At 43.9% G+C, this 26,455-nt stretch overlaps 2 protein-coding genes across 6 annotated transcripts in view; one reads left to right on the top strand and one right to left on the bottom strand.

The window, feature by feature from the left end:
• Positions 1–14,351, bottom strand: part of Ift122 (intraflagellar transport 122) — a 69,476-nt gene extending 55,125 nt beyond the window's left edge. For 4 of the 5 annotated variants that reach the window (XM_076940323.1, XM_034511457.2, XM_034511459.2 and 1 more), the window contains exons 1-3: positions 14,177–14,351; positions 4,658–4,724; positions 2,910–2,994 (exon numbers count right to left, since the gene is read on the bottom strand). In XM_076940323.1, coding sequence (XP_076796438.1) covers positions 2,910–2,994; positions 4,658–4,724; positions 14,177–14,217 — 193 coding nt within the window. In that variant the 5' untranslated portion in view covers positions 14,218–14,351. Of the gene's footprint in view, positions 1–2,909; positions 2,995–4,657; positions 4,725–5,076; positions 5,213–14,176 lie in introns of those variants that run through there. The other variant, XM_076940322.1, reaches the window with a different exon arrangement.
• Positions 14,352–14,485: 134 nt separating this feature from the next.
• On the top strand, positions 14,486–25,127 carry Mbd4 (methyl-CpG binding domain 4, DNA glycosylase). Its single transcript, XM_034511462.2, has 8 exons — positions 14,486–14,762; positions 16,977–17,201; positions 18,236–19,080; positions 22,015–22,089; positions 22,182–22,316; positions 22,958–23,107; positions 23,490–23,593; positions 24,881–25,127. The coding sequence occupies exons 1-8, from the start codon at positions 14,677–14,679 to the stop codon at positions 24,956–24,958; spliced, it is 1,698 nt and encodes a 565-aa protein (XP_034367353.1). The 5' UTR covers positions 14,486–14,676; the 3' UTR covers positions 24,959–25,127.
• The last annotated feature ends 1,328 nt before the right edge of the window (positions 25,128–26,455 follow it).

Raw genomic sequence — 26,455 nt, 5'->3', positions numbered from 1 at the left:
TTTGCCCCTCTGCCCGAGGAAATAAGAGTGCTCTTGTTTCGTGTTTCAGAGGATTACAAAAAGGGTCACATGGAATGACATGTGTGACAGAGTTCTACAGAGTGCTGACAAATACCACTACTCACAGGGCTACAGGCCACAGGCCTTCTCTCACACTCAGGAACCCAGCAGCCTCTGACCTATGTACAGATACTTTAGCTACCTAGGCAGTCTGCCACTGGTCTCCTTGGAACATCACTCTCGACTTGAACTCAAACTGTCACAGCACAGACACCTGACCATGAAGTAAGAAATGTGTGCTGTCTTGCTAACTTGTCCCAGGACTTAACCATTAAGTGTTTTCCCAAAGTGTGTCAACGAGGCTGTCAGGCGAGAGCTGATGACGCTGCATACACATGAAGTGTGTGCATTTACCTGCAGAGCAGCCTGCAGCATGCATCTAATTCTTAAACAAGTCCTCCATCCAAAGAAATCACAAAACTGGGTCTTAGGCTCAGCTAAGCTTTGTACCCTTGGATATAGGGACTCTGACTGCACCATCTCCAGCCCTGCATCTGACACAGGAAGTAGCAGAGATGATAATGAGCCCAAAGTCAGGGCTTGAGCCAGAAGTTGGCTCAGCAGGTAAAGGCACTGCCACACAAGCTTCATAACCTGAGCTCAGTCCCCAGAATCCAAGTAAAAGTGGACAGAGAGGACAGTCTCCATAAAGTTTTCCTCTAACTTCCACGTGTGTCATGAAAACATGCCCACATGTGTGTGTACACACAAAAATTATGCATTAATTTGGATATTTTAATATCTAATTTAGATATTCTATTTTGTGTGTGAATGTGTATTGTGTGGACTTGCATGCCACAGTATTCATCTGGAGGTCAGAGAACAACTTGCAAGAGTAGGTTCTCTCTTTCCACCACATGGTTACCATTGATCAAACTCAAATCAGGCTCAATGCACACGCCTTACCCTGGTGAGTCATCTGCCCGTTCCAATAAATAAACAGAAGACAGCTTTTGGGTTGGGCTAAGGTTAGAACTTCCATGGCATAGCACCCTGTCTGTCTATCTATTTATATACCTACCTACCTATCTATCTACCATTTTACTACAATTTTTGCAGTGCTGTGGAAGGAACTCAGGGCCTTGAGCAAGAGAATGCTAGCCAAGTGCTCTACCGCTCAGCTATGCCCCCAGTCCACATGAAATTAAGTCACAATCCAATTTCACACAGCAATTCTCTGACCACCTCCTCTCCAAGCCTTCCAGGTACCACAGTGTAATAATCCCTCAAGCCCAGAAGAACCCACCTCCTCTCCACTGCCCCTCTCCCTTACGGCTCATCTCCACTCATCCCAATATAGTATAGTCATATGACTCTCTGCTCTGCTCTCACTTCACCTTGCCTGTAAATCTGCTCCTTGGACTAAACCCACCTCTCCTCCTATTTACCATGTAGTTCAGAGTGGCTGGAGAAGACAAGCCACATAAAATGATGTCACCTGTAATTCCTGACCACCGGCTTCAAGTGCTTCCTCTGGTCCCTGGAGGTCTCACTCCCAAGTCCATTCATCCACCCACTCTCTGATGCTGCCATTTTTTTTCTTTTCTCTTCAACTCTGAAGTACTTCCTTCCCAGTCCTCACTCTCACTGCCATTGGCTTCTCATTACACTAAAACCATGGAAGAACCAGCAAGAAGATCCCTTAGCTCCCTACCTTCATAGCCCCTCCTGCCACTGCTCCCTTCTGAAGCAAAGCCCTACCTGTGTCCTAGGTCCCACATCCTTGCACTCAATGCATCCACAATCTTCTGCCCTCTTTCCTGCATCAACCTTCCACAGTGGAAATGTGCACACCCGAAGTTTGGATCTTCGACACCCACATCAGTGGAGAGTAACTCCATCATTCTGTCATTCAGGTCAAAAGCTGTGGCGCTACTCGAAGTGTTCACACCCACATCCAACCTGCCTGGAAACCCCATCTCCTCCATACTCAAACAATATCCAGAACCTGATTGCTTCTTCCCACTTCTTTGGCCAATGTCACTCCTGTCATGAAAGATGCTTGTCACTCAGCTTTCTGAACCCCTTAACTTTGGTAAGCTGTTTCCAACACAAATATAAAATAGAAGGCTGATCGGGCCCCTGCTCTGCTCAGATCCTCCAACAGTGCACTCTTTTCACTGAGGATCAGAACCAGTGTTCTAACAATGTTGATACCATCTGGTCACCCCAAACCTGTCCTTTTCTATCCCCTCTCTTATTTCTCCCCAATTCTTTCTGCCTTAGCTCTGGAGAGGTGCATTCCCACCCAAGGGCTTCTGCAATGGCTTTTCCGTCTTTGAGAAGCTCTTTTCTCCCAAAGGCCTGATGCCAAAAATCTCTCCATCTCAGGCCACAAGTCTTTGTTCAGCTGCCCTATCTGAATGGGCCCATCTCACAATCAGACTGGATAATGCACCAGACCTCTGTCCCGCCCAGCACTCCCAATTCTCATATTCTGTCCACCTTACTGCCTGTCAGCCTAGCGCTTGGCTATCTTATTGACTATGCTCATGCTATGTGTTGCCTGCTCCCTCCTTCCTCTCCAGCTTCCCCACAAGCCCTTTTCCTATTTTGTTCTTTGAAACAACCCAAGCACTTAAGACAGTGCCTGACACACAGATACCTAAGGACTAGAGTTGTGACTCAGTAGCAGTGCATGTACCTGGTGTGCCCAAGGCCCTGGGCTTAATCCCTCACAAAAACCAACCAAACAAACAAACTTGTTTCAGTGAATAGCTAAAGCCTAAGCTATTTCATATCCTCTGAACATGTAGGTTGTATTTTAAAGATGATTACAGAGTTCCTAAGTAGAAAGCTGAGCAACTACAAGGCCATCACAGAGACCAGAACCCAGAGCAGCCCCTTACCATCCTTTGCATATGCCACACAGTACACAGTATCTTTGTGTCCCTTCAGGGGCTGAAGTAAGGTGCCATCCGAGGTGTCATAAACCTGTCAAAAGGAGTAAAAATATCGATTATCTGTGTGACATCCATTATTCAGAATTCCTGCAGGGTGTTACTGCTGCTATTTTTGTTTTTATAACACAACAGTTGTTGATTTGCTAAATTAGTATCAAGTAGAGACAGCACTGCATAACAAGAATGATTATGTCTTAATGTAGGGCAAGCAGGAAGTGGAAGTCCAGCTTATGCTCTGTGTGGCCGGGCACATAATGATGTATGTGATGGTATGTGATGGGCACATACCATCAAAGCTGGAGAAACAGCAACTACACTGATTCTCACTTCAGGCCAAGTTCTGCAAGCTTTACCCGTTCTCCCCAGCCCTCGCCTCCCCACCCAGGATTGGGAACTGAATCTGGACATTGTACAATGCCAGACAAGCCCTCGGCTTCTGAGCTATATTCCTAGCCTTCTCTCTTAGTTTTTATTTTGAAACATGTTTGACTAAGTTGCCCAGGCTGGGTCTGAACTCCTTCGGCCCAGGTTGGCCTTGAAACTTTGATCCTCCTGCCTCTGCCTCTCAAGTAGCTGAGATTATGAGCCTGCACAACTAAGCCCCAGTACATTTCACTCCTCATTACAAGGGCTTGGATGAGTGATCCATCAAGGCAGGCCCTTGTCAACAAAGCCAGCAGCTACAAAGAGCTGGTGGACAACATGGTTAACTGTCAGGGACAACACTGACACTAGTGTCAGCACACACAGATGCGTCATACTTGCTACCACGGCCTGAAAGTCACAGATCTAACAAACGTGGGGTTTGCAAGTGGGAGGGAGTGTTATAAAAGCCAGCTGCAATGTGCATTTAGAATAGTTTATAGTTGTGCAACATGGCCAAATATGTGGAGATGTAAAAAACACAGCCTCTGAGAAATGAGGACAGAGCTCTCCCACACAGGCAGAATATTGGAGAAACCAGGACGGGAAGTGAAAAGGATCTAAGTTGTTTACCCTGGAGAGAAGTCTGCAGAACAACCCAACCACAATTCTAAGACTATGCAGTTAGCACGCAGAACATGGGCATCAGTCCATCTGTGTTTCTGGACATACACAGAATATGGACATCAGTCCATCTGTGTATCTGGACACAGCAGAGAGGAAGACCGTGTCTTAGGGGAGGAACAGCTATGACAGAGGTTTTGGGTCAAACAGAAAGGTGTCTCTGAGATAATTCTTATGTACTAGGATAGGTTCCTGAGGGTGCCTGTGGCCTTTGAAGCTATGAACAATAGGACAACATTCATATGGAATTGCTTAGACCCAGCAGATCCCAGAAGTGGAAGTCAGGCTTTCTGGCTTCTCATGGAAAGATAGCCTTTAGCCTTGTTAATTCACTTTGGTCCAACAAAATATGAACTGACACCCACTCAGTTTCAAAGGCATTTTGATTAATTGTCTGCACCCATTTCATGAGTGTCTCAAAGGGAAAGACAAATGACTCCAAAGGAGGCATTGTTCATGGGTTCCTATCTGATAGACAGTTTACTTACCTGTTTTAAATAGACATTTCCTTCCTTATTAAAAAGTAATGGCTGGTTTTTCCGCCCTTGCCTTTTTTATCTCAAAATAAGGAGGTCAAATTTCAGAGTACTTAAAAGAGGGAGAGAGGAAAAAAGCACTCAGAATGGAAACACAGACAAAAATCCTACCAGCAATCTGTTTCCTGCAGCCAGAATCAGTTGCGTTCCATCAGGCTTAAATGCGAGGTCGTAGATACTAACAGGAGACAAGACAAAAAGACAATTAGGAACTGAAATGAGGTCTGCTAATGGCCAAGAAAGCAAACTTTATTTCCATTATGAAACACTATGTGTGTGCTGGGGAAAAAATAATGGCTAAAAATTGCATCTGGTTGCAAATTCCACTCAACCACCACACCTTGGCAGCCCATTCAATCATGATCTGCTCTACAGTCAGCTCGGTCCTGGTTTCCTCTTGTCCAGAAGCCAGAAATGATTCAAAGGGTCAACAGCTGAGGGCACAGGCTTTCCCAATCATGCCATGGAAAGGCAAGACACACCAGCTAGAGTGTGAGGCAGGACAGCTACACAGACATTTTATCAATTACCTGTTAGGTGTAAGGCACCAACAGACGGGTGGGTCGGAGGAAGGGGCTTGGCAGAGTCTCTCTCTGCCTTTAGGAATTTCCTCGAGTAGGAAACTATAAAGCAGACATGTTGGCCAAGGACTTCTTCCATGGCACCAAGTTTAAGGAATATCCTTTTCATCTTTTAATCTGAGTTTTCAATGTTCTATGTGTCAGTGAAATATGACTGTGTTTTGTTTGTTTGCTTGCTTGCTTGCTTTCATACTGATGTGCGTACAATGGTCTTATAATCAAGGCCCTCTGAGTGTGGGTGAGATAATGTGGAATACTTTGAGACTGCTGAGGGAGCTGCATGGAAACTGTGCTGCTTTGCACGGTTCAAAGAAGATCCCCCATTCTGACCTGTGGAAGAGAAGAAGCTCCATGAAGAATACAGTATCGGAATGAGGGGCAACTCCAAGCCATGCAGCACAGTGGCAAGTACAGCTCTTTGGAAAAGAAATCAAGCAAGGAAGTGGAGGCAGCAAGGAGTGTAAACAATGAAACTAGACTGAACTATCTGATTATGTTCAAAGTGGTGGTAGTGGGGCTATCAAATCAGCATCACTGAGATTCTCCAATGTCCCAGCCAGATGAGTCACTATTGAGGAGAATAGTGACAAGGCAGTGAGTGTCCACTGTGAAAATATGGCTGAAATAAACCACATGGACTTGTCAGTAGTCTAAAAACACACTTTTCATATTATCATAGCACTTGGTTCTTCCAACACAATTTTATTTCATCTTCACAATAAACCCATGGGGCAAGGATGATTAAAGTCAACCCTTTGCCCAGTGGATTCTTCATCTATAAATTCAAATAACTGTTGATCAAAAATATATTTTAAATTTTAAATATTTTTTTTTAAATCCCAGCACTCAGGAGTCAAAGGCAGATCTTTGTGAGTTCAAGGCCAAGCTGGTCTACATAGTGAGTTCCAGGCCAGCCAGAGCTACACAATCAGACTGTGTGGGTGTGTATACACACACACCCATATGTGTGTACACAGACATATATGCACATACACAAGCATGCATGCACACACCCTCAAGGAAAAGCCATGCTTGTATGTGAGCACATGCACTTTCCCCTTATCATTGTTCTATAACAGCAGAGTATACAGTGATTTCTGCAGCACTCCCATGTTATCCAGAGGTGATTTACAGCTGAGTGGCAGGACTAGGCTCTGTAAGTCTCTAGACAGACATTATGCCATCTGAAAGAGAGGACTTGAACATCTGTCAGTTTGGTGTCTTTGGGGTTTCTGAAACAACTCTACCGTGATCATGAAAGAAGAAAGTGGGCTCTGGTTTATAGACCACAGCTTGGTTCAGGCTGAGAAGAAGCCTCCCACACTCAGCAAGTAAAAGGGCCTCTGGAGCCTGGGACCCTAACTACCCTACTGCACTGCCTCTACTCACTTGGAGTATTGCCAGCTATGTCAAATGTTTTCCCAAATGCTTTTCCAGTGGCTGACATTTATTGAGTACATTTGTTACTGCGTACAGGATACAGTTTAAATGCTCAATTGTATAAATTCTCTCAACCTCATGACTCTAAGCCTATCTTGCAGATAAAAAAACTACAAAGCTAAACAACTCGCCCTGAAAGTAAACTGCTGCAGAGAAGAGGTGAAGCCAGGATTCTGGTCCCAGCAGCCTAACCCTAAAGCCCATGTGTCAACCCTCAGGCTGTGTAGCCCTCATTATTGCTACTGGTGTATATCATAGTTGATGAAGCAATTCATAATGGCTTTCTTGCCTTCTCAGAACCCCATCCCCCCCCCCAAAAAGTATTATCATTTACTCAAGGGATTCCATGTAGAATTTGGAAAGTAACTGAAAAATAATAACTGTGTATATTTATGGGGTGCAATATGATGTTTATATAATATATAAATATATATTACAAAGAACTAATTAACATGTTTATCACCTCAAAGACATTGTTTACTGCAATGAGATATTAAAAAACTATCCATTAGCCATTTTAACATATAACTGTGGCCCTCATGAGGCTGCTAAAATATATTCCTCCATTCATTTTAACTGAAGCCCAGTGCCCTCTGGTTACTACCTCCCTTCTCCCATCCTCTTTTCTGTAGTTTTAGTATTATTTTACTTACTTCCTGTGTCTTTGTATGTGGTTCATGTGGAGAGTCAGAGAAGACTCCTAGAAGATTCCTTAAATAAAAACTCGTCACACTTGCAAACAGTTGAGAGCTGTGACAGAGAAAGTGTATGCTAACCCCACATGCACATACCACAGCACAATGGAGCCAATGGGGTGAGTCCGCTGAGGAAATGAAAGGATCCACAGGCAGCTGACAGAGGCTGAGCAAGGTAAGCCTGTCTGGCTTTCCAGCTCAGCATACTGCATTCTCTATCAAATCCTGGCACGAGTTCTGCATTGTCCTTCTTCATTGTTTTGTAGAAACAGGCCTGGGCTTCCTTGACATGTTTCACATTCAAAAAAGCAAGTGGTAGGCTAAAAGGTAGATGAGAACTGGGGCCAGGACTATAAAACAAGGTAGAGAGCTGCCTCCTAATGCTAGTGGTCATGGGCCACCCTTGTGTAAAGCACGTGGCTCTGTGTATCTTCATGCTGAGACATTAGCTTGAAATGAGTTTGCACCTTTCATCTAGTCCTTGGTATGGCTTCCTTCCTACCTGTACACATCTGGACCAGTCATAATAATTCTCCAACCTCTTCTCCAAGAGTTGACACTGGCTGAATTAGTTCTACTTATATTTGTTTGTTAGGGCAGGGTCTTACTCTGGCCCAGGCTGATCTAGGACTCTTTTGTAGTCTAGGGTGGCCTTAAACTTCTGGTACTCCTACCAAATGCTGGAATTATCTGGCATTTTTTTGTTGTTGTTGGTTTTTACACGGTCTAATATGTAAAATGGTCTGGTCTGGTCCCAGACTTTCCATGTAATTGATGTAGCTGAGGATGACCTTGAACTTCTGATCCTCCTGCCTCCACTACTCAAGTGCTGGGATTATAGGCATGTGCCACCACTCTGGCTTCAGCTCATTTTCTTTTACATGTATCTACTTATTTTAGGAGGCAAACAAATGCTGGGTACAGGTGTGATCAGAGAAAACTGGCAGGAGTTGGTTCTCTCCAGAGTATCATGCTGGTCCCAGGGATCAAACTCAGGTCACCTGACTCAGTAGGAAGCATATTTACCTCCTAAGCCATCCCCATGTTTGGCGTTTGATTTGTGCTAATCCTGACAATCTTCTCAGATGTGAAAGTTCACTTTCTGGATGTCCTGAAATGTACTTTCTTAAATGACAACATATACGTATCTAATTTGTGACTATGCATCATCCAACATGGGTGCTGGGAACCAAACTTGGGGCCACTGAAAGGAAGAGCAGCAAGCGCTGTGCTGCCCCAATTCAACTACTGCTGTACTTGGAATCTAAAAAACTGAGCTTCACTCTCAAGCACATAGTCTTCTGTATTTGATTGTTTCATAACATGCCTCCTTAATACACTTGTCTTCAACCTGAGGGCAATAAGTAAGTTTTACCTTATATGTTAGACCAGGAGCCTGACACGCTGATCATAACTGACAACCTGCCAGAATTTTATGTTTAAATCCCACCCCTGGGCTTTAATGATATCAAAACGTCACAGAATTCCCAAATTGGAAAGGACTCAGACTTTATGATGGACTCTTAACACCCCACCCAGGGCAAATGTTCCCTCCACATGACCATCTAGCCTCAGCCAGCACTAAGGCTACAGACTTGCTGCCCTTTGGCAGTCTCTGCTACCATGGCAGGCTCTCTCCCAATTTGTCCTCTTTTATGAAAAAGATAAACTGTCAAACTTGCATGCTCAGATTTCACTGCTGAGAGATGAGAGGTGAGCCCTGCCAACTGTCCTCTGCATACTGAAGTCCCAGGTGCCCTTCAAACCCACTACAAGTTACACAAGCTACTCTGCTTACTCTTTGTTGTCCTCCCCTGACAACCCCATGCTTGAAGCCCAAGACTTCCCTCTACGTGTTCTGAGATGAGCCCTCTCCTAGGCTGAGGAACTTAGCTTCCTGAGTAGCAGGGATTTGCAATCTCAGACAAATTATATCACTTCATTAAATTTTTAATGTGGTGCTAAGAATGCTGGGCCTCCCACATGCCGGGGGAGCTCTCTACCACTGACCCACATTCCTAGCTTCCTCAATCAATCACAATATCTCAATGCTAGCTAGCCTGCCTGGAATATGGTGGGCTAGCCTAATAAAGCATTGTGGTTGAAACGAACCTAGAGCAGCATATTTAAGGAAGAAAAATAAAAGTTCAGAAAGAAAAAAAATAAAGAGAGAAAGCATTTAGAAGTCAGGAGATCGACGAGCGGTGGTAGTGCACGCCTTTAATCCCAGCAGTTGGGAGGCAGAGGCAGGCGGATTTCTGAGTTCGAGGCCAGCCTGGTCTACAGAGTGAGTTCCAGGACAGCCAGGGCTACACAGAGAAACCCTGTCTCGAAAAACAAAAAACAAACAAACAAAAAAGTCAGGAGATAGCTCAATGAGTAAAGTGCTTGCTCTGCAAGCAAGCATGAGGACCTGAGTTTAGATCCCCAGTACGCCATGGAAAGCCGGGGCACAACGCGTCATACCTGTAACCCCAGTGACTGAGATGTGGAAACAGGCAGATCCCATGGGCTTGATGGCGAACCAGTCTAGCTTAAATGGTGAATTCAAATTCACTGTTAAAACTTTATCTCAATAAATAAATAAATAAATAAATAAGGTTGGGGTCTGGAAGAATAGCACAGCATTTAAGAGTACTCTTAACGTCTACTTTAAATGTCTACTCTTGCAGCGGACATGGGTTCCCAGCTCCTACAAGGTGGCTCACAATTGTCTGAAACTGCAGTTCCAGGGGATCTGATGCCCTCCTTCTTTTGGCATCTGCTCGTACCAGGCACGCACATGGTGCACAGTCATACATGCAGGCACAACACCTATATACATGACATAAAAAATAAATAATAAAATAAGGTGGACAGAAATAAAGATACCAATGTCAACCTCTGACCAGTAGGTTGCCCATGCACAGTCAAGTTCATTTGCATACACGCATGCATGCACATCACACACACACACAAAGAAAGAGCAAAAGGGGGGAGGGGAAGAAAGAGGGAGAAAGGAGATGGAAAGAATCAGGTAAGGATCTTTGGGTAGGAAAATGGAGTCTTTGGCTAAGCTCCAAAGCATAATCTAAATGTTAGCAAGCCGAGAGGCAAGAAGGCCAGGGGAACCATGCAGCAAAAGACATGAAAGGGGTCACTCTGGGTTTATGAAAAGCAGAGCAACAGAATCACAGTAACAGATCCTGAGTGAATTCTTTTGCTGGGTGAAGAACAGACCAGAAGCAAAAGCACAGAGGAGGCGGCTGTGGCTGACTGGGGGTGAGGCTAGTCAAGGACATCTGGGACTGCTGGATTCTATCTAGGTGTGAGTTTTGTTCTGTTTTGTTCCATTACATCAGCTGGCATATGCAGCCATCATCAGGCTACTGGCCTGCAGAATCTCTGCACTTCCTGCTCTAATAGCTTGTTTCAAATCTGTAATAGCCCTAAAAGCAGATAGCCAGTCTCCACTGGTCACTCATTCACTTGATTACTCCTCCATGAACACACACATCTACTCACTAAATACTAACAGGCTCCAGGAACATTTGGAAATAAAATACAGCCATTGCTTTTACAAAGTTTCTAGACTTCTGGAATAAATAGATTAAAAAACAACTCTTACACCCAACAGACGCGTAAGTACCACAAGAGCGGAATGAACAAAATTCTGTGCCAGGGGCTGAGAACAGAGCAGATCAGGCTGCACTTGACCAGCAAATGTTTTGTTTGGCTCACATGGTGTTTTACTTTGTCTTTTTCTAATTAGGTGCCAACATTTAAAAATTAGGACATTTCACACTAAAAGGCAGATTCCTAGCTTCTGGTAAAGACAGGAAGATCTGCATACACCAGGCCAAATTTCTACCCATGATAACTGGCAGGAGCCGAGCAGCAGCTGCCCCTTTCATGCAGAGTGGGAGCCTTCCAGTTTGCCATAGTCCTTGCTACTCCCTATTGCTCTCTGACATGGAAGCCAATGCTTGGTTACCAGTTATTGCCAGTTTGTGCTATGGGTGTTCTTTTTTGTTTGGTTGGTTGGTTGTTTCATTATGTAGCCCTGGCTGTGCTGGAACTCACTATGTAGACCAGGCTGGTCTCAAACTTAAGAGATCCAACTGCTCTGTCTCCTGAGTGCTTAGATGAAAGGCATGGACCACCACCCCTGGCTGTGGGAAATCTTATACTAGAGTAAAGAGAAAAGTAATAAAACTATGTTATTACCTTAGCACTGCTGAGGTTGAGACAGGAGGACCAGAAGCTCAAGGCCAGCTGGGTTACGTGAGACCCTATCTCAAAACAAGTAAGAGCAGAGCCTTTTTAATGTTGAACTATCTACTGGGGCATGTGTACCGTGGAGCACTTTTGGAGGTCAGAGGACAACTTGGTTCTCTCCTTTCACAACGTGAGCCCTAGGGATCAAACTCAGGTCATTATGCTTGGCAGTGAGCACTGCCGAGCACGCTCCTGCTAATCACCACAAAGTTGTATGTTAAATGGAAGACACTGGCAAGGTGACGAGTTTCAAGTAGGATGGAGGAGAATGTCCTTCGAGTAACAGAAATAAATCCCTTCTATTTAATATGCAAGTAAGGACTGCCTACTCCCACTACTCACCTAACTGAAATCAGAGCCTGAGGGAACTGGTTTTGGAATCGGGCCTCCTGAGCTTGAAAGCTGGCTCCGCCACACACAGAGATGTGCCCCTATCTACCCTTTCCATCAGTCGGTTTTCTGGTCTGTAAAGTGGAGATAATTACAGTACCTACCTAGAGCTGCTTTGAAGAGACAATGAGGTAAAGGACACAAGTTCTTAGCTAGTGCTGACTCATGCCAGCATTCGCTGTTATTTGTGCATGTCCCTCCAAAGCCAGCCTTGAGGGACATTTAGGATCTCAGGGTTACACAAGGAAAGGCCTCAGGGCAGACAGAGTGGTGTGAAGCAGAACAGACCATCTAGGAAGACTCTGAGTCAAGCTGAGAATTATTCAATAAGCCAGAATTTCCTGAATTGTGTTCCTGGCTGGTAGATTTCAATGACAAAATAGAATAGGACATCAAATCACACTGAATTAATTTAAGATGACAAAGTCATTCTATTGTCATTCTCTCTTTTTAAAACATTTTTAGTATCTTTTTTTTTTTCTGTTTTTGATTTTTGTTTTTCTGAGTTTTTTTTTTTTTTTTAAATAGTCTTCCTTGGGGACGAGCAGAACTATGGGGTTTTTTTAAAAAGCATTTATTTATTTTCTATGTATGTAAGTACATTGTAGCTATCCTCAGACATTCCAGAAAAGGGCATCAGATCCCATTATAGACGGTTGTGAACCACCATGTGGTTGCTGGGAATTTAACTCAGGACCTCTGGAAGAGTAGTCAGTGCTCTTAAATGCTGAGCCACTGAGAGACAGCCTAAGACAGGGTTTCTTTGTGTAGACTTGGCTGTCCTGGAACTCACTTTGTAGACCAGGCTGGCCTCATATTCAGAGATCTGCCTGCTTCGGACTCCCATGTGCTAGGATTAAAGGTGTGCACCACCATGCCCAGCCATTTTTTTAACCATGTATGTGTAACACTGTGTGGGTAAATGATTTGGGGGTATACATGCCATGGAACTGGTATGAAGGTCAGAGGACAACTTTATGGACTTGTTTTTTTCTTCTAACAGGTTTCATCACTGGGCAGCAAGTGCTTTTGTCTGATAAGGCATTTTCCCATCCAGTTTCTTTTGATTTTTGAGGCATGGTCTCACAGAGCCTAGGTTGGCCTTGAACTCATTAGGTATGAGGACTCCACATCCTCCTGCTTCCTTCTCTAGGCATGCAAGGATTACGAGCTTGGGCCCAGCTTTCTTTCCATCCCTTTTCAAACTATTTTTATTTGCTTGTGTGTAATGTGTGGGTAGGTATGTCAGTATAAAACGTGCATGAATATACATGTGTGTACACATGTGTTCTGCAGAGGCCAGAGGGCATCAGGTGTCCACCTCTCCTCTTCTGACTTGTTCCTCTGAGGCAGGGTCCTCCCGTTTAACTTGGAGCCCCCGCTTTTTGGCTAAGTTGGTGGCCAGCAAACCCTATCAATTATTCTGTCTCAACTCCGCTCTGTACCACTGTTACAGGCTTACATAGGACCACACCTGTCTTTTATATGGGTGCTGGGATCAGAACTCTGGACCTTATACTCACTCTAAGTGCTCACTCTTAAATACTAAGTCTTAATCCTCAGTATTTTAATTAAGTATTAAATTAAGCTCACTCATAAGTACTAATTTTGAAGATACTCTTCAAACTTTCTAATCAGGAGAATGTCTTGATTTGATGTGCATCTTACATGTTTCTCTGACCTTAATGGAAATGTCTTACTGCAGACACAGTAGATCTCAGCTCAGGTGGAAATGCTCTCTTTTAACAGTACCTAGATGCAAGTTATTCACAGTATTTGTTCCTGGCTTGAAAGTTTTTAATCCCAGCACTGGGGAGGCAGAAGCAGATGTATCTCTGTAAATTCAGTGCCAGCTTGGTCAACATAGTGAATTCCAGATTAGCCAGAGCTCTAAAGTGAGAGTCTATCTCAAAAACAAACAAACACAAACAGAAGAAACTTAAAGAATGTCAGAGAAACAAAAAGTGTGACCACTTTGATGATGTAGCAAAGGTTAGGAAGCTGAGAAAACACTGGTGGATGAGAGAAGACCAATAGGGTTTTTGTGAAGAGAGAAGCGAGACTGGATGATGCTGACGTATACACTGCTCCAGCGGACCGCCACCTTCAGATGGTCCTTAACCCTCTCCAGGATTCTCGGTTTCTCTTCCATTGGAGAGTTGTAGGCACAGAATTAGATTCCTCGACCCAGGCCGCAGGCCCGTTGCCATGGCAACGCGCCGGTTCCCGCCACCTCTCCCGCCATCCCCGAGCTTCCCGCTCCTCACCACTGCTCCGCTTTGTCTCTCCACGTCAACACGGCCCTCATCGCTGTTTCCCTCACGCCTCGGGCCCCTCCTCCCAGTCTCGGCAGCAACAGGCGTCTCTCCACAAACCACTTCAGCTACCTGCGCTACCCTTAGCAACGCACATGCGCAATGAACCGCGCGTGAGGTTTCCCAAAGCTCCAAGTGCGCATGTTCAAACGGGAGCCCCGCTTCTCCGCTGAAGCGCCGAGCACGTAGAGACGCAGGAGGCGGAAGCGTAAGTATGACACGAGCGATTGGTCAGGGCAGGTGGGTGGGGCAGGGAGTCTTGATGACCGAGGGTTTGATTGGCGGGCCCCTGGTTGTGGCTTCTGTAGCAGAAGCAGTGGCGGGAAGGTTGCTAGGGATTGACTGACACTTTCACGTCAGGGTTTGGGTTCCGACTAGTGCTTTGAGTTGTGTTTTACTCCACCTCTCGGCCTGGAGCTGCAGCTGCGCCCCAGTGGACCAAAGGAGCAGGGATGGAGAGCCCAAACGTTGGGGACAACAAAGTCCCCTCCGTCACCGCTGGAGAGAGCCTAGTTCCAGACCCGCCTTGGGATCGCTGGCAAGTTTTTAAACCTCTCTCGGGCCTCAGAGGCCTCAGAGAGCTCATGTGTGGGTCTTCCTAATCTTCAGCACGAGGTGACGGACACCTAGAGCTGTCGCCCTGTGGGAACAGACTAGGGTGTACCCGATTCCTTGGCTGAATTGACTGGGGAGCTTGGAGGACAAGGGAGGTTTTATGATGCATGCAGGTTAGCCTGGGCCTGAAGGGCCTCTCAAAAATAGCCCTATGAAAAGTCACAGAGGAAGCTACTGTTGTGTCCGGGCTAAAATGATGCACTTATTTGCATGTCCCAAAACTTGGCCGTTCAAACAATTTTAAGGTCTGGGCATTTAACTAAGTTGGTAGTGTTTACGTAGTAAACCCAAAGCAGCCGTGGGTTCGAGCATCAGCACCGAAATACCCGGGCTTGGGGGCGTATGCCTTTGGAGGCAGGAGGATCAGAAGTTGAAGATGATCCTCTGGTACGTCGTGGGTTTAAAGCTAACCTGGGGTGCATAACCTGGGTCCTGTCTCCAAAGCAAACAACAACAAAACTTTTTTTTTTTTTTTTAACGTTGCTTCCTTTTTACAGATGGAGAAAGGAGGTTTTTTAACTCAAAGTGACTTTCTCTTTGGAAGCTCAGCTAATAATAAATAGCAGAGCTGGGATTTTGATCCATTTTGTTAATCTAACATTTGTAGTGATAACCTCAAGTTTCAGTTACTATGTCTCCCTATAAGATTCTTCTAGCTGATATTAAACCCCAAATTCCATCAGAAGAGTGTCATGGTTCTAATTGTTGTTAGTCTCTAGGTCTTGCTTAGTTTGCCTATTTGTAGAAAGTAGATTGGGTTAGAAGTTCTCTGTAGAGACTGACTTTTATTTATGTGTTGGTATATGTATATTGGTGTTGGTGGAGACTAGAGGAGGTGTCAGATTCCCTGCAGCTGGAGTTGCAGGCTATTATAAACTGCCTGATGTGGGTGCTGAGGTCCTCTGGAATATGCCCTCTTCAGCACTGAGCTATCCTCTAGCCCCTCACTCACCTTTAAAATATATAGGTTAGTGATTAAAATACACTGTACTCAAAGCTGGAGAAATAGTTCAATTGTTTAAAGCATTTATTGCTCTTCTGTAGGATTGAGGTTTGGTTTCCAATACCCACAGCAGAGGCTCACAATCATCTATTGGGCCTCAGCACCTGCATGGTGCACATAAAAGAATAAAGAAATTCCTTTAAAGGGGAAGGATCTACTGCACTGAAGGTTTTGTGGGAGCTATCGTGTCTCTCCCCCCTCCCCCCCCAACAGAATGGGAGAAGTATTAGGTAGGCCTGGGGTTTTGGAATCACCTCTGCAGGTGATTTGATTTTGTTGTCACACAATTTGTCAATGAGAGTTAAAAAAAATTTTAAGAGATTCATTTTCAGTTAGAAGACTGTGAACCACCCTGTGGATGCTGGGAATTGAACTCAGGACCTCTGGAAGAGCAGTTAGTGTTCTTAACAGCTAAGCCATCTCTTCAGCACCCAATGAGAGTAAATTTTAACCTTTGTGAGTGATGAGAATCAATTTCAAGATTTGGACGTTATTATCAGAAATTATGTACCTTTTGGAGGGCCACACCATTGTATGGAAGTGGTAGCTGTTGTTCCTCAAAAATGGACACATATGTCAAGTGTTCCCTTTAGATGTTTGCAGGAGAGAGAGGTGACTCATTTAAGCAGTTTGGCTGATCTCAGATGAAGAGTTCAGTTACTGGCTCGTATCTCAAACTTCCAACAACCATTATCAGAACCCTTTATAATAGCCCCATGGTGTGAATTTAAAAAAAAGTTTAGCAGGTATCTTTAACCGTTACTGTGCAGAAATTCCTAACATTTAAAAACCCCATGTTGAGCCGAGCAGTGGTGGTACAGTGCCTTCATCCCAACATCTGGGAGGCAGAAGCAAGCGAATTTCTGTTAGTTTGAGGCCAGCCTGGTCTACAGAGAGAGTTCCAGGACAGTCAAGGCTACACAGAGAAACCCTGTCTTGAAAACCAAGGTTGAGGAGAACACCCATGTTAAAGGATGAGAAGTTGTCAGAGATGGGACAATATGCATAGCACAAGACTAGCTCAATGACTTTAATCTGTCTTTTATGCAGTCCCATACTGCTGTGGGTGAAAACTAAGGAAGCAGGGTAAAAGAAATTTTAAATGAGTTCATCATTTGGGTTTTGTTCTTCCAGCAAGGAAGATGTCGCTGTTGGACTGGAAGGAGAGGGAGCCGATGGAAAGGACCTGGTGATGAGCAGTGAGTGCAGCTCCCTTCTCCAGGAGCCCACTGCTGCTACTCTGTCTAGTTGTACTGCAGTGACAGAATGCCACCAGCCTGTCCCATGTGGATGGGAAAGAGTTGTGAAGCAAAGGTTATCTGGGAGAACTGCAGGAAGATTTGATGTATACTTTATCAGGTAAGCATTTAGGGAGGAAAATAACAATGCAGCCAAGTGATTTTTGTCCATAACGGGAAAGGATAGCAAGAACCTAAGGTTTCTGGGCTAAGGAAGTGACTCAGGGAATAAAGCATTTGTCATTGCAAGCATGAGGACCGGAGTTCAGACCCTCGGAATCTGTCTGCAGAGCCGAGTGGGTGGGTACAGCAGCTGCCTGTCACCCTGGCTCTCAGGAGCCAGAGATGTGATCCTCAAGGAAAGCCGCCTAGCTAGACTAGCTGGGCTTAGTGAGTTCTGGGCTCAGTGAGAAACACTGTCTCAATAAATAAAGTAAGCCCGGACACCTAAGTTTGTTCATTTGTTTTTCTGTTTGCTTGTTTTTTCGAGACAGGGTTTCTCTGTATAGCTCTGGCTGTCCTGGATCTCACTCTGTAGACCAGGCTGGCCTCGAACTCAGAAATCCGCCTGCCTCTGCCTCCCAAGTGCTGGGATTAAAGGCGTGTGCCACTGTCCGGAGGACGCCTAATTTTAACTTGAGGCTTCCACGTGCACAGGTAGACATGAGAACACTCATATACACATGCATATACCACACACATACGTTTTAAAAAATGTATTATAAAATCATTATTGTTTCTTCAGTGACGCTGTTTCTATCAAGTGATTTGGGGACAGTCACATATACACAGTGTTGATTCTGTTCTCAATGGTAATGAGACATTTGGATTTAAGCTACGTTTGTATGCTGATTTTATAGTCTCAGAAGAATCTATTGAAAAGGGCCGTTTATCACTTTTTGTTGCTTTAAAATGCCAAACATCTTTGGTGACATTTAGAAACTATTAACTGGAAATCTGAAATGTGGTCCAGTTCTTTTTTAAAAAGTCACTCCTCCTCTTCTTCTTCTTCTTCTTCTTCTTCTTCTTCTTCTTCTTCTTCTTCTTCTTCTTCTTCTTCTTCTTCTTCTCCTTCTCCTTCTCCTCCTCCTCCTTCTCCTCCTCCTCCTCCTCCTCCTCCTCCTCCTCCTCCTCCTTCTTCTTCTTTTTTTGTAGCCCACAAGGATTGAAGTTCAGATCAAAACGTTCACTTGCTAATTATCTTCTCAAAAATGGAGAGATTTTTCTTAAGCCTGAAGATTTTGATTTTACTGTACTGTCTAAAGGGGGCATCAGTCCAGGTTATAAACACCAACGTTTGACAGCTCTAACTTCCCAGCAGCCAAATGAAACTGACATTTCACAGCAGAACCTCAGGACACGAAGCAAGAGGAAAAGAGCTGTGTTGCCTCTGCCCAGTGGTAATTCAGAGTCCCCAGATAGCAGCAGACTGTCTGACTCTAACTCTGCTTGTTTGCTATCGAAAGAACATAAGGGCATTCAGCATGCTGACTCTGGAAAGAAGAGAAAGCCCAAAAGAAAGGTGACTGTTTTGAACGGAATTGCAAGTCCAAAAACCAAACAAAGGTGCAGGAAGAGTCTCTCGTATTCTACTCGAAGAAACAGAAAAAGAAGATCTGTGGTTCAAAAAGCAGGTGCTGATAGTGAGCTGGTTCCACAGGAAAGTCAACTCAACAGAACCCTCTGCCCTGCAGATGCCTGTGCAGGGGAGACTGTCAGCCTGAGTGGAGAAGAAAAGGGCCTGGGACAAGAAAAATCAGCAAACCCAGGATTGGATCTTTGTTTCACACAAGTAACTTCTGACACCACAAACAAATTACATTCAACTGAAGCAGCAGATGATGCAAAGCGTGAGCAGACTTTTTTAGAATCAGAGGAAATGAGATCGAAGGGAGACGGAGAGAGGGAGTCACATTTGCCTATTGACGTTTTACAGGGTGGCTCTGAAATGCCCAGCTGCTCACAAGCCAAGAAACACTTTACTTCTGAGACATTTGGAGGTACTCTGTGCATGAAAGTTCTGTTAGCTGTGTGGTGAACTGTTTACCCTCCAGGATCTTGTATTTCATGCCTGGATATGGTTGAGATAGAGAGTATAGTGAAGAAAAGCCACGCATTAGACATATTCTCCCAGTTGGTCCCAATATCTGCCCTCTCTTAAGTGATTTCTGAGAACAGGCTTTCATGTATCCCAGCTAGGCTGGGCCTCACTATGTAGCTGAAGATACCTTTGACATCGTATCCTTCTGGCTCTGCTGGGTGCTAGGATTAAAGGCATGTGCTACTATGCCGGTTTAAGAGGTGCTGGGCACAGATCCCAGGGCTTAATGCTTGCCAGACAAGCACCCTATCAACTGAGTCATATCTCTATCCAGTAACTGATCTGTGAGCTTGGTCGTCAAGCCCTTAATTATGGCAGAGCAGTAATCAGCTGGCTACAGCCAGGATGCTCAGCAAAAGAAGACTGGTGTGTCGTGGCTGCTACCACCTCTCTCTGGACAGCAGCTAAGAGGTGGAGCTTCCCACACTTGCTATCTTCTTTTTTGGTAGGAATCTTAAGTCTGTAAGGAAAATTCTCTGTGAAGAATGTAGATAAGACTCCTTTTATAAACTGACCAAGAATAGTCAGCATCTTCCTGTCCCTCCTGTGCTGTTGCTGTGTGACTCTCAATTTAATTTCATCTGTATTACATTCTTTTCTTTCTTCTGTTACAGCCTGATGCTTCTCTAAAAGGCCTTGGAGCTTTCAATAATTCAAAAGTATAACCGCTTAGTTCATGTATTATTAGTACTCTGCTCTTCACACAAGAACCCCAGGCTTGGCAGTTTTGCCTATACAATGCCTCAGTGAATAATAGATAAAAAGATCTGAGCAGCTCTGAGGTATTCATTATGCCATAACAGCATAATGAATAACTCCCTTAAAGAAGAATAGTAATTTTAATTTTACTTAGATTCCTTTGGGAACACAGCCTGCACAGATTGGTGGAACCATGATAATGTTTGATTTCTGCTTTCAGTCCCACCCATAATTGTGTGTTTTCTGTGTGCCTGGGATTGGTGCGTCTTTAACAGACGGCCACATATACCTAGAAAATGGATAAGAATTCCTCAATGTATGTCCTTGAGCTTAAAGCATTGGATTGTATAGATATACTACAATTATAATGGGTAGGTTAAATATTAAAAGCATCTTCTCTTAACTAATATAAAAGTGTCCAGCTCATCCTATACTGAAGTCTAGTTCTCAGTGTAAGAGGAAGTGCTGTTGGGTACGAGGTGCCCAGTGGAATGATCATGGCTTGGCTAGAAAGTGTCAAGCCAACAAGTAATAAAGGAGACTGGTTAGTTAGTGTGGGAACCCATGGAAAACATCAACACCCATAAGATCAGTTTCCTTTGTTGTATCTCATGCTTTCTTCTGGGTTTCCCTGCCCAGACTAGAATAGCAAAAGGCACTGACATCATTATGTGGAGACCTGGATACTTGTTAGAGTCTTTAGTCAACTCTGGTATCATTTTTTGGCAACTGCTTTAAGCTTTACTTTCTGAAAATTAAAGGAATACCCCAAATTAGTTCCATTTTTCATATCAAGACATAAGAAAGTAGCTAGAGAGATGGCTCAGCAGTTAAGAGCATTTCCTGCTCTTCCAGAAGACAGGAGTTCCGTTCCCAGCACCAATGTCAGGTGGCTCATAACTACCTGTAACTCCAGCTCCAAGGGATCTAATGCTCTCTGCTGGCCTCCACAGGTATCTACATACATGTAGCACATGTATAAATTAAAATTAAAGAATGTTATTATAAGGTAGCTGAGAATGGTGTTACATGTCTATAGTCCCAACACTTGGAAGTTAGATGTAGAAAGATCGTGGTGAGTTCAAGGCCATCCTCAGTTACATGGCAAGTTTAAGGTGAGCCTGGACTACATGAGACATTGTCTCAAAACAATAACAAAATAGTTTTGAGGTTAAAAAAAAAGTGAAAAAAGATGGTTTTGTAATATACAAATGTAAGTGAGACATTAACTGATACTCAGAGGGTGTAGCTAAAGGGAGTATTATGACCATTTCAACTTGAGAGATTGAAACTTGAGAGGTTTGATAACATTGGTTAAGAATTTTATTTTGTATATGTGGGTGACTGGGTGGGTGTGGATGCCATATATGTGTGGCAGAACAGGGTATTAGATTCCCTAGAGCTGGAGTTACAGGCAGTTGTGAGCCACTCAGCATTGGTATTGCGAACTGAACTTAGGCTCTCTGGAAGAGCAGCAAGTACTCTTAGTGCTGAGCGATCTGTCCTGTTGGATAGCCCAGGCTGGCATCCAGCTCATAGTTCTTCCTCAGCCTCTCCTGTGTGCCTCCCTTTTGGTAAATACAACTGGAGAACCTTTCAAATGTGTGGGGGAAATTACAGAAGAAAGGAAAAATTACCACTTGTAACAACCACTGTACCATCTTAATTCTATTCTTAGTGTCTCTTTTTGGTGTGTGCATACATACACATATAAATTCATGTTTATAAAATTGAGATCATATGTAAAACCTTGCCTCTTTTTCCCTTTTGAAGTAAATATCAGTAGAAAATATTCTTGATAGAGTCTCAACATTCTAATGACCACATTGTACAAATATATTAGAATATTCAGACTGTTTTCCATACTGTGAGCTGGCCATGTAAATCACAGGGCACCAGTAAAGGGCACGGGCTCTTGGGCTACCCTGCCTTGACTTCCTCTGTAACTCTTACACTAGCTGTGTGACCTGGGACTCATTTAGCTTCTCTGTGCCTCAATTTCCTTACGGATAAAGTGGAGATAAAATAATGCCCAACTGATAGGATATATTAGTAGAATTTGGGTAATTTATGTAGCCTAGGCTAGCCCCAGCATTCCCTAAACCATAGACTATAAACTATTTTTACTTTTCAGAAGACAACATCCCACAAACACAAGTAGAAAAAAGGAAAACAAGCCTGTATTTTTCCAGCAAGTACAACAAAGGAGGTACCCACCCTTCCCCAAGCAGAATCGGGGGTGGGGTGGGGGGTTTCTAAGTCTTTTATGAGAACAACTTTGACAACCCTATGTTTTTGTAGCTCTTAGCCCCCCAAGACGCAAAGCCTTCAAGAAATGGACCCCTCCTCGGTCACCTTTTAATCTTGTTCAAGAAATACTTTTCCATGATCCTTGGAAGCTCCTCATCGCGACTATATTTCTCAATCGGACCTCAGGTTTGTGGGTCATTGTCACCTTCTGGTTAGAAAGGAAAAACCCAAACTGACTAAGAGGCCCAAGTTCAAGGTACATTTTGAGTTTGTGATACTGGACAAGGCTTTTCCCTTTTAGCCCTCAGAACTCTTTACCTATGCAAACATTAGACTGGATAACAGCCAACATTCTTTTTAATATAAGGGCCAGGTGGTCATTGATTTCCTGCTAACAGATTAGCTTTGGTTATCAGCAAAGAGCAGTTAATATTTTTTCCTCTGTCAGATAATATTTTTATCTGTCCTGCTTGGAACCTCCGTGTTCATTAGATGCTTATAGTGGTTATCTAATGAGCTGGTTATTTGAAAACTAGGCCAACTTTAGTATAATTTGGACTAATAACCAAGTAGATTAACAGTGTTGGTGTTTGGTTCTGTAAGTGGCTGCTGGTTTGGGTCGTGACTTGACAGTAGTTAAACAAGCAAGGCCGGGCATATAGCTCAGGGATGGAGCCATTGCCAGCATGCAGATGCCCTAATTTCATTCCCAGAGCCACAAACACAGTAACAAAAATGCCACTGCCTGAAGTTTCTATATGTAAAACCATTTAAAAAGAAGTCGGCCTTTCCCAAGACAGGTGTCTGCCTTTGTTTATGCTCCCCAGGCAAGATGGCCATCCCTGTGCTGTGGGAGTTTCTAGAAAAGTACCCTTCAGCTGAAGTGGCCCGAACTGCTGACTGGAGGGACGTGTCAGAGCTTCTTAAGCCTCTTGGTCTCTATGATCTCCGTGCAAAAACCATCATCAAGTTCTCAGGTATGTTCCCCAAGCCCCAGTGGAAGAAGCAAATTGTGCCATTGAAGGCAGCCACACCTTAAACTTTAATGCCCTCGGATGCTACATTAATTGAGATCATTTAGCTCAAGCTCCAAAGACATTTAAAACAGGCCGCTTGCCCCACACCACAGACTCCTTCTGACCCAAACCATAAATCTTTGCCCAATCCTGAATAGCCCTGTATGTAGAAGTATTTCCTCTGTCTATTTAGCAAAGCACAGAAGAGTGGTGTGGAAGAGACAGGTGATAAGGGCATTGGGGAATTGAGGCTACAGTCGGTGCTACGTCAGAGGGAGGGGTCATCTTCCCCATTACAAGTGTGAGGAAGGTGATGACCACGTGTTGGATGTGTATCCCTCAGATGAATATCTGACAAAGCAGTGGCGGTATCCGATTGAGCTTCACGGGATTGGGAAATACGGCAACGACTCCTACCGGATCTTTTGTGTCAATGAATGGAAGCAGGTAAACCCACCACTAGCCATATCCAACATAAGCCAACATAGCCTGCATATTTGCCTCTAGGGCAAAAAAAAAAAAAAAAAAAAAAAAAAAAAAAAACCAGTATGCCTGGATCTATGAGAAAGAAGTCCTGTTGTAGCCCCAACCAGATTTTCCCTCTGTTCAAAGAGCAGCGGGGGCATGAGGTTATGAACTGTAGATATGAACTCTTGAGGTGCACAGGTCCCTGTGCTGGCCTGTGCTCCCACTGACTTGAGCTGTCTGTCACTCCTGACCCTATTACCTATCTGTGTTCTGTTTAATACTGACAGGGTTTCTCCCTGTTAAAAGGAGCCCCTAGTGCTGAGAGGAGATGGCTTAGTTTATAAAGTGCTTGCCATGAAGACTTGAGTTCAGATCCCTAGAACTCACACAAGAGCCAGGCATGGCAGCATACACCTTCAACCTGGTAGTCCCAGCATTGTGGGGCAGAAACAGGAGAATGCCTGGAAGTTTCTAGATAGCCTGTCTGAGCCTAGCCTATGTGGTAAAGCTCCAGGTCAGTGAGAAACCCTTTTTCAAGCAAAAAGTGGAAGGTGGGATAGGAGATGGCTCAGGGTGTAAAGGGGCTTGCTGCACAAGCCTGGAGACCCAAGTTCCATTCCTGGAACCCACATAAAGGTGGAAGAAAGGAGCTGACTCTAAAAAAATTGTACTTCATAGACATGCCTCAGTATACATGTATACACAACTAATAAAATTTAATTTTTTTCTGACGGTAGAAGGTGGCTGAGTCCTCTGGCTGCACACATGCACCAAGAATATACAAGTACCTGTACACACATACAAATCCCCCAAACAGAATCCTCCATAGAAGAGGAAATACTTGGACTTAGAGTGTCTAATTGTCAGATTTCTCCTCATATATCAGACTAGAATGTGGCATCTGGGTCCTATTACAACTACCCATTCCATTGTTCCTGCCCAGCACTGGTGCATTTTGATAGCAACTTGACAGCTGGAGGATATCTTAGCACACTGCCATCTCACAGTATGGCCGTATATTAAGTCAGTGAGGTCTAGAGAAACCCAGGCTTGAAGGGCCACAGTTCTACCCCTTCATCACCAAAGCCATTGGTTAGCTTCACAGGGTCTGTAACCATCACTGCCTTCTGCTCCAGGCCTGGGTTAGATACATTCTTGCTTGCTGCTGGGTTCAATGTCCCTGTTTAGCTCAGGTATATTATCATGATGAATTCCCTCACCAAACCTTTAAACGTGTCTATGGCTGATATGTTGCATTTCTTCCAGGTACACCCTGAAGACCACAAGTTAAATAAATACCACGACTGGCTTTGGGAAAATCATGAAAAACTAAGTCTATCTTAAAGCTGCCTATTTGAAGTTTCCCATGCATTGCTTTGTGCTTCCCTTTCTAAGGGCCTGAGGTGTACAATGAGATCCCTTCCCGGCATGTAGATTTTTTTCAGTTTGTTAGAAGCTAATGTATGTCTTAAGCCTCTGGGGAAAAAAAAATTGTTGGATAATGATCCTAAAAGTGTGTTCAATGTAGTTTTTCTAGTGATGAAATTCAACAAGTCAATGTTCAAAGCCAGTTACCAGCACTCCTGCTGAGGAAAGGCTAAACATGTGTTCTCTTTCTATACAAAGTGAGTGATATTGTCATATGCGGAAAGAATCTGCCATTCCTATAGGTATTGCAGTGTTACAGTTTAAATAGTGAGGCATTTACTTTAGAAAGATATCACTAAATAAAAACCAAGTTGACCTACACATAGTGGCACACACCTGTAATCCCAGCACTCAGGAGACTGAAGGAGAAGGATAGAAAGTTGAGGGCCTGCCTGTACTGTATAAAGAGAGATTCTGTCTCAAAAACAAACAGAGCAGGGCCAGTGAAATGGCCCAGTAAATGAAATCACTTGATGCCTAAACATGATGATTTGACATACGTGTTACAAAATACATAAATTTTTCAGAAATGGTCTGGAGAGAGATGGTTTAATGGCTTAGTATGCTTGCTGCTTTTACAGAGGACCTGAGTTAGTTTTTTAGCACCCATATCAGGCAGCTCACAACCGCGGTAACATCAGCTCCTGGGGATCTGACACCTCCTTTTGGATTCATTGGGTAACCTTAGCACATGTGGCATATATGTGCATAGACATTTAAAAAAATTAAGTCCTAATTACTTAACACTATTTTAAGATGTAGTTTGAAAATTAAATTATATCTCTTCCTCAAGGCAACATCCACTCAAAATGCATAATATTCCATCCCATTTTTCATTAGCAAAATATGTTCTTATATATTCGTCCATGCCAGTCATGGTGGTACACTACTATAGTCCTGACACTTGGGAGTCTGGAGAGGATCATAATCAAGGCCAGCCTGGGCTACATGATAAGACCCTATATCAAAAACAAAAGATCCACTAGTGGCACACACAGAGAAAACTGAACAGATGGGCATTGTAATGTGTATGTGATGAAAATACATATACAGTACCTGGAATGCTGAGGCAAGAGAACCAGTATGAACTCAAGGCAGCCTGGCTTATGAAAGCTTTGGTTACACAGCAAAACCCTGTACAAAAAATACAAGCATAGCTTGTTGGACTAAATAAGCTATGTCTATAGAAGTGTCTGTTTGTCTTGTATAATGGAATTCTTAAGATCCTAATATACTGTGAAGCCTATCACTGTATTAAGTAGTTAATAGAATATTTTTATTAAAAAGGAAGATCCCGGAGCTGTTGAGGTGTGGCTCAGTGGTCAAGAGCTCTGACTGTTCTTCCAGAGGTCCTGAGTTCAATTCCCAGCAACCACATGATGGCTCACAACCATCTGTAATGGGATCTGATCC

This window comes from Arvicanthis niloticus, chromosome 9 (assembly GCF_011762505.2).
Source record: "Arvicanthis niloticus isolate mArvNil1 chromosome 9, mArvNil1.pat.X, whole genome shotgun sequence".
Classification (NCBI taxonomy): Eukaryota; Metazoa; Chordata; class Mammalia; order Rodentia; family Muridae; genus Arvicanthis; species Arvicanthis niloticus.
The sequence above is the reverse complement of the archived record's forward strand: the minus strand, read 5'-3'. Positions and strand labels throughout refer to the sequence as shown.

Bases quoted from the DNA above. Each gene is read 5' to 3' on its own strand.
- Mbd4 (XM_034511462.2), top strand. From the start codon at position 14,677: ATGGAGAGCCCAAACGTTGGGGACAACAAAGTCCCCTCCGTCACCGCT. The intron at 17,202-18,235 runs GTAAGCATTTAG...CTTTTTTTGTAG, and splicing joins TTTGATGTATACTTTATCAG to CCCACAAGGATTGAAGTTCA. The intron at 22,090-22,181 runs GTACCCACCCTT...ATGTTTTTGTAG, and splicing joins CAGCAAGTACAACAAAGGAG to CTCTTAGCCCCCCAAGACGC.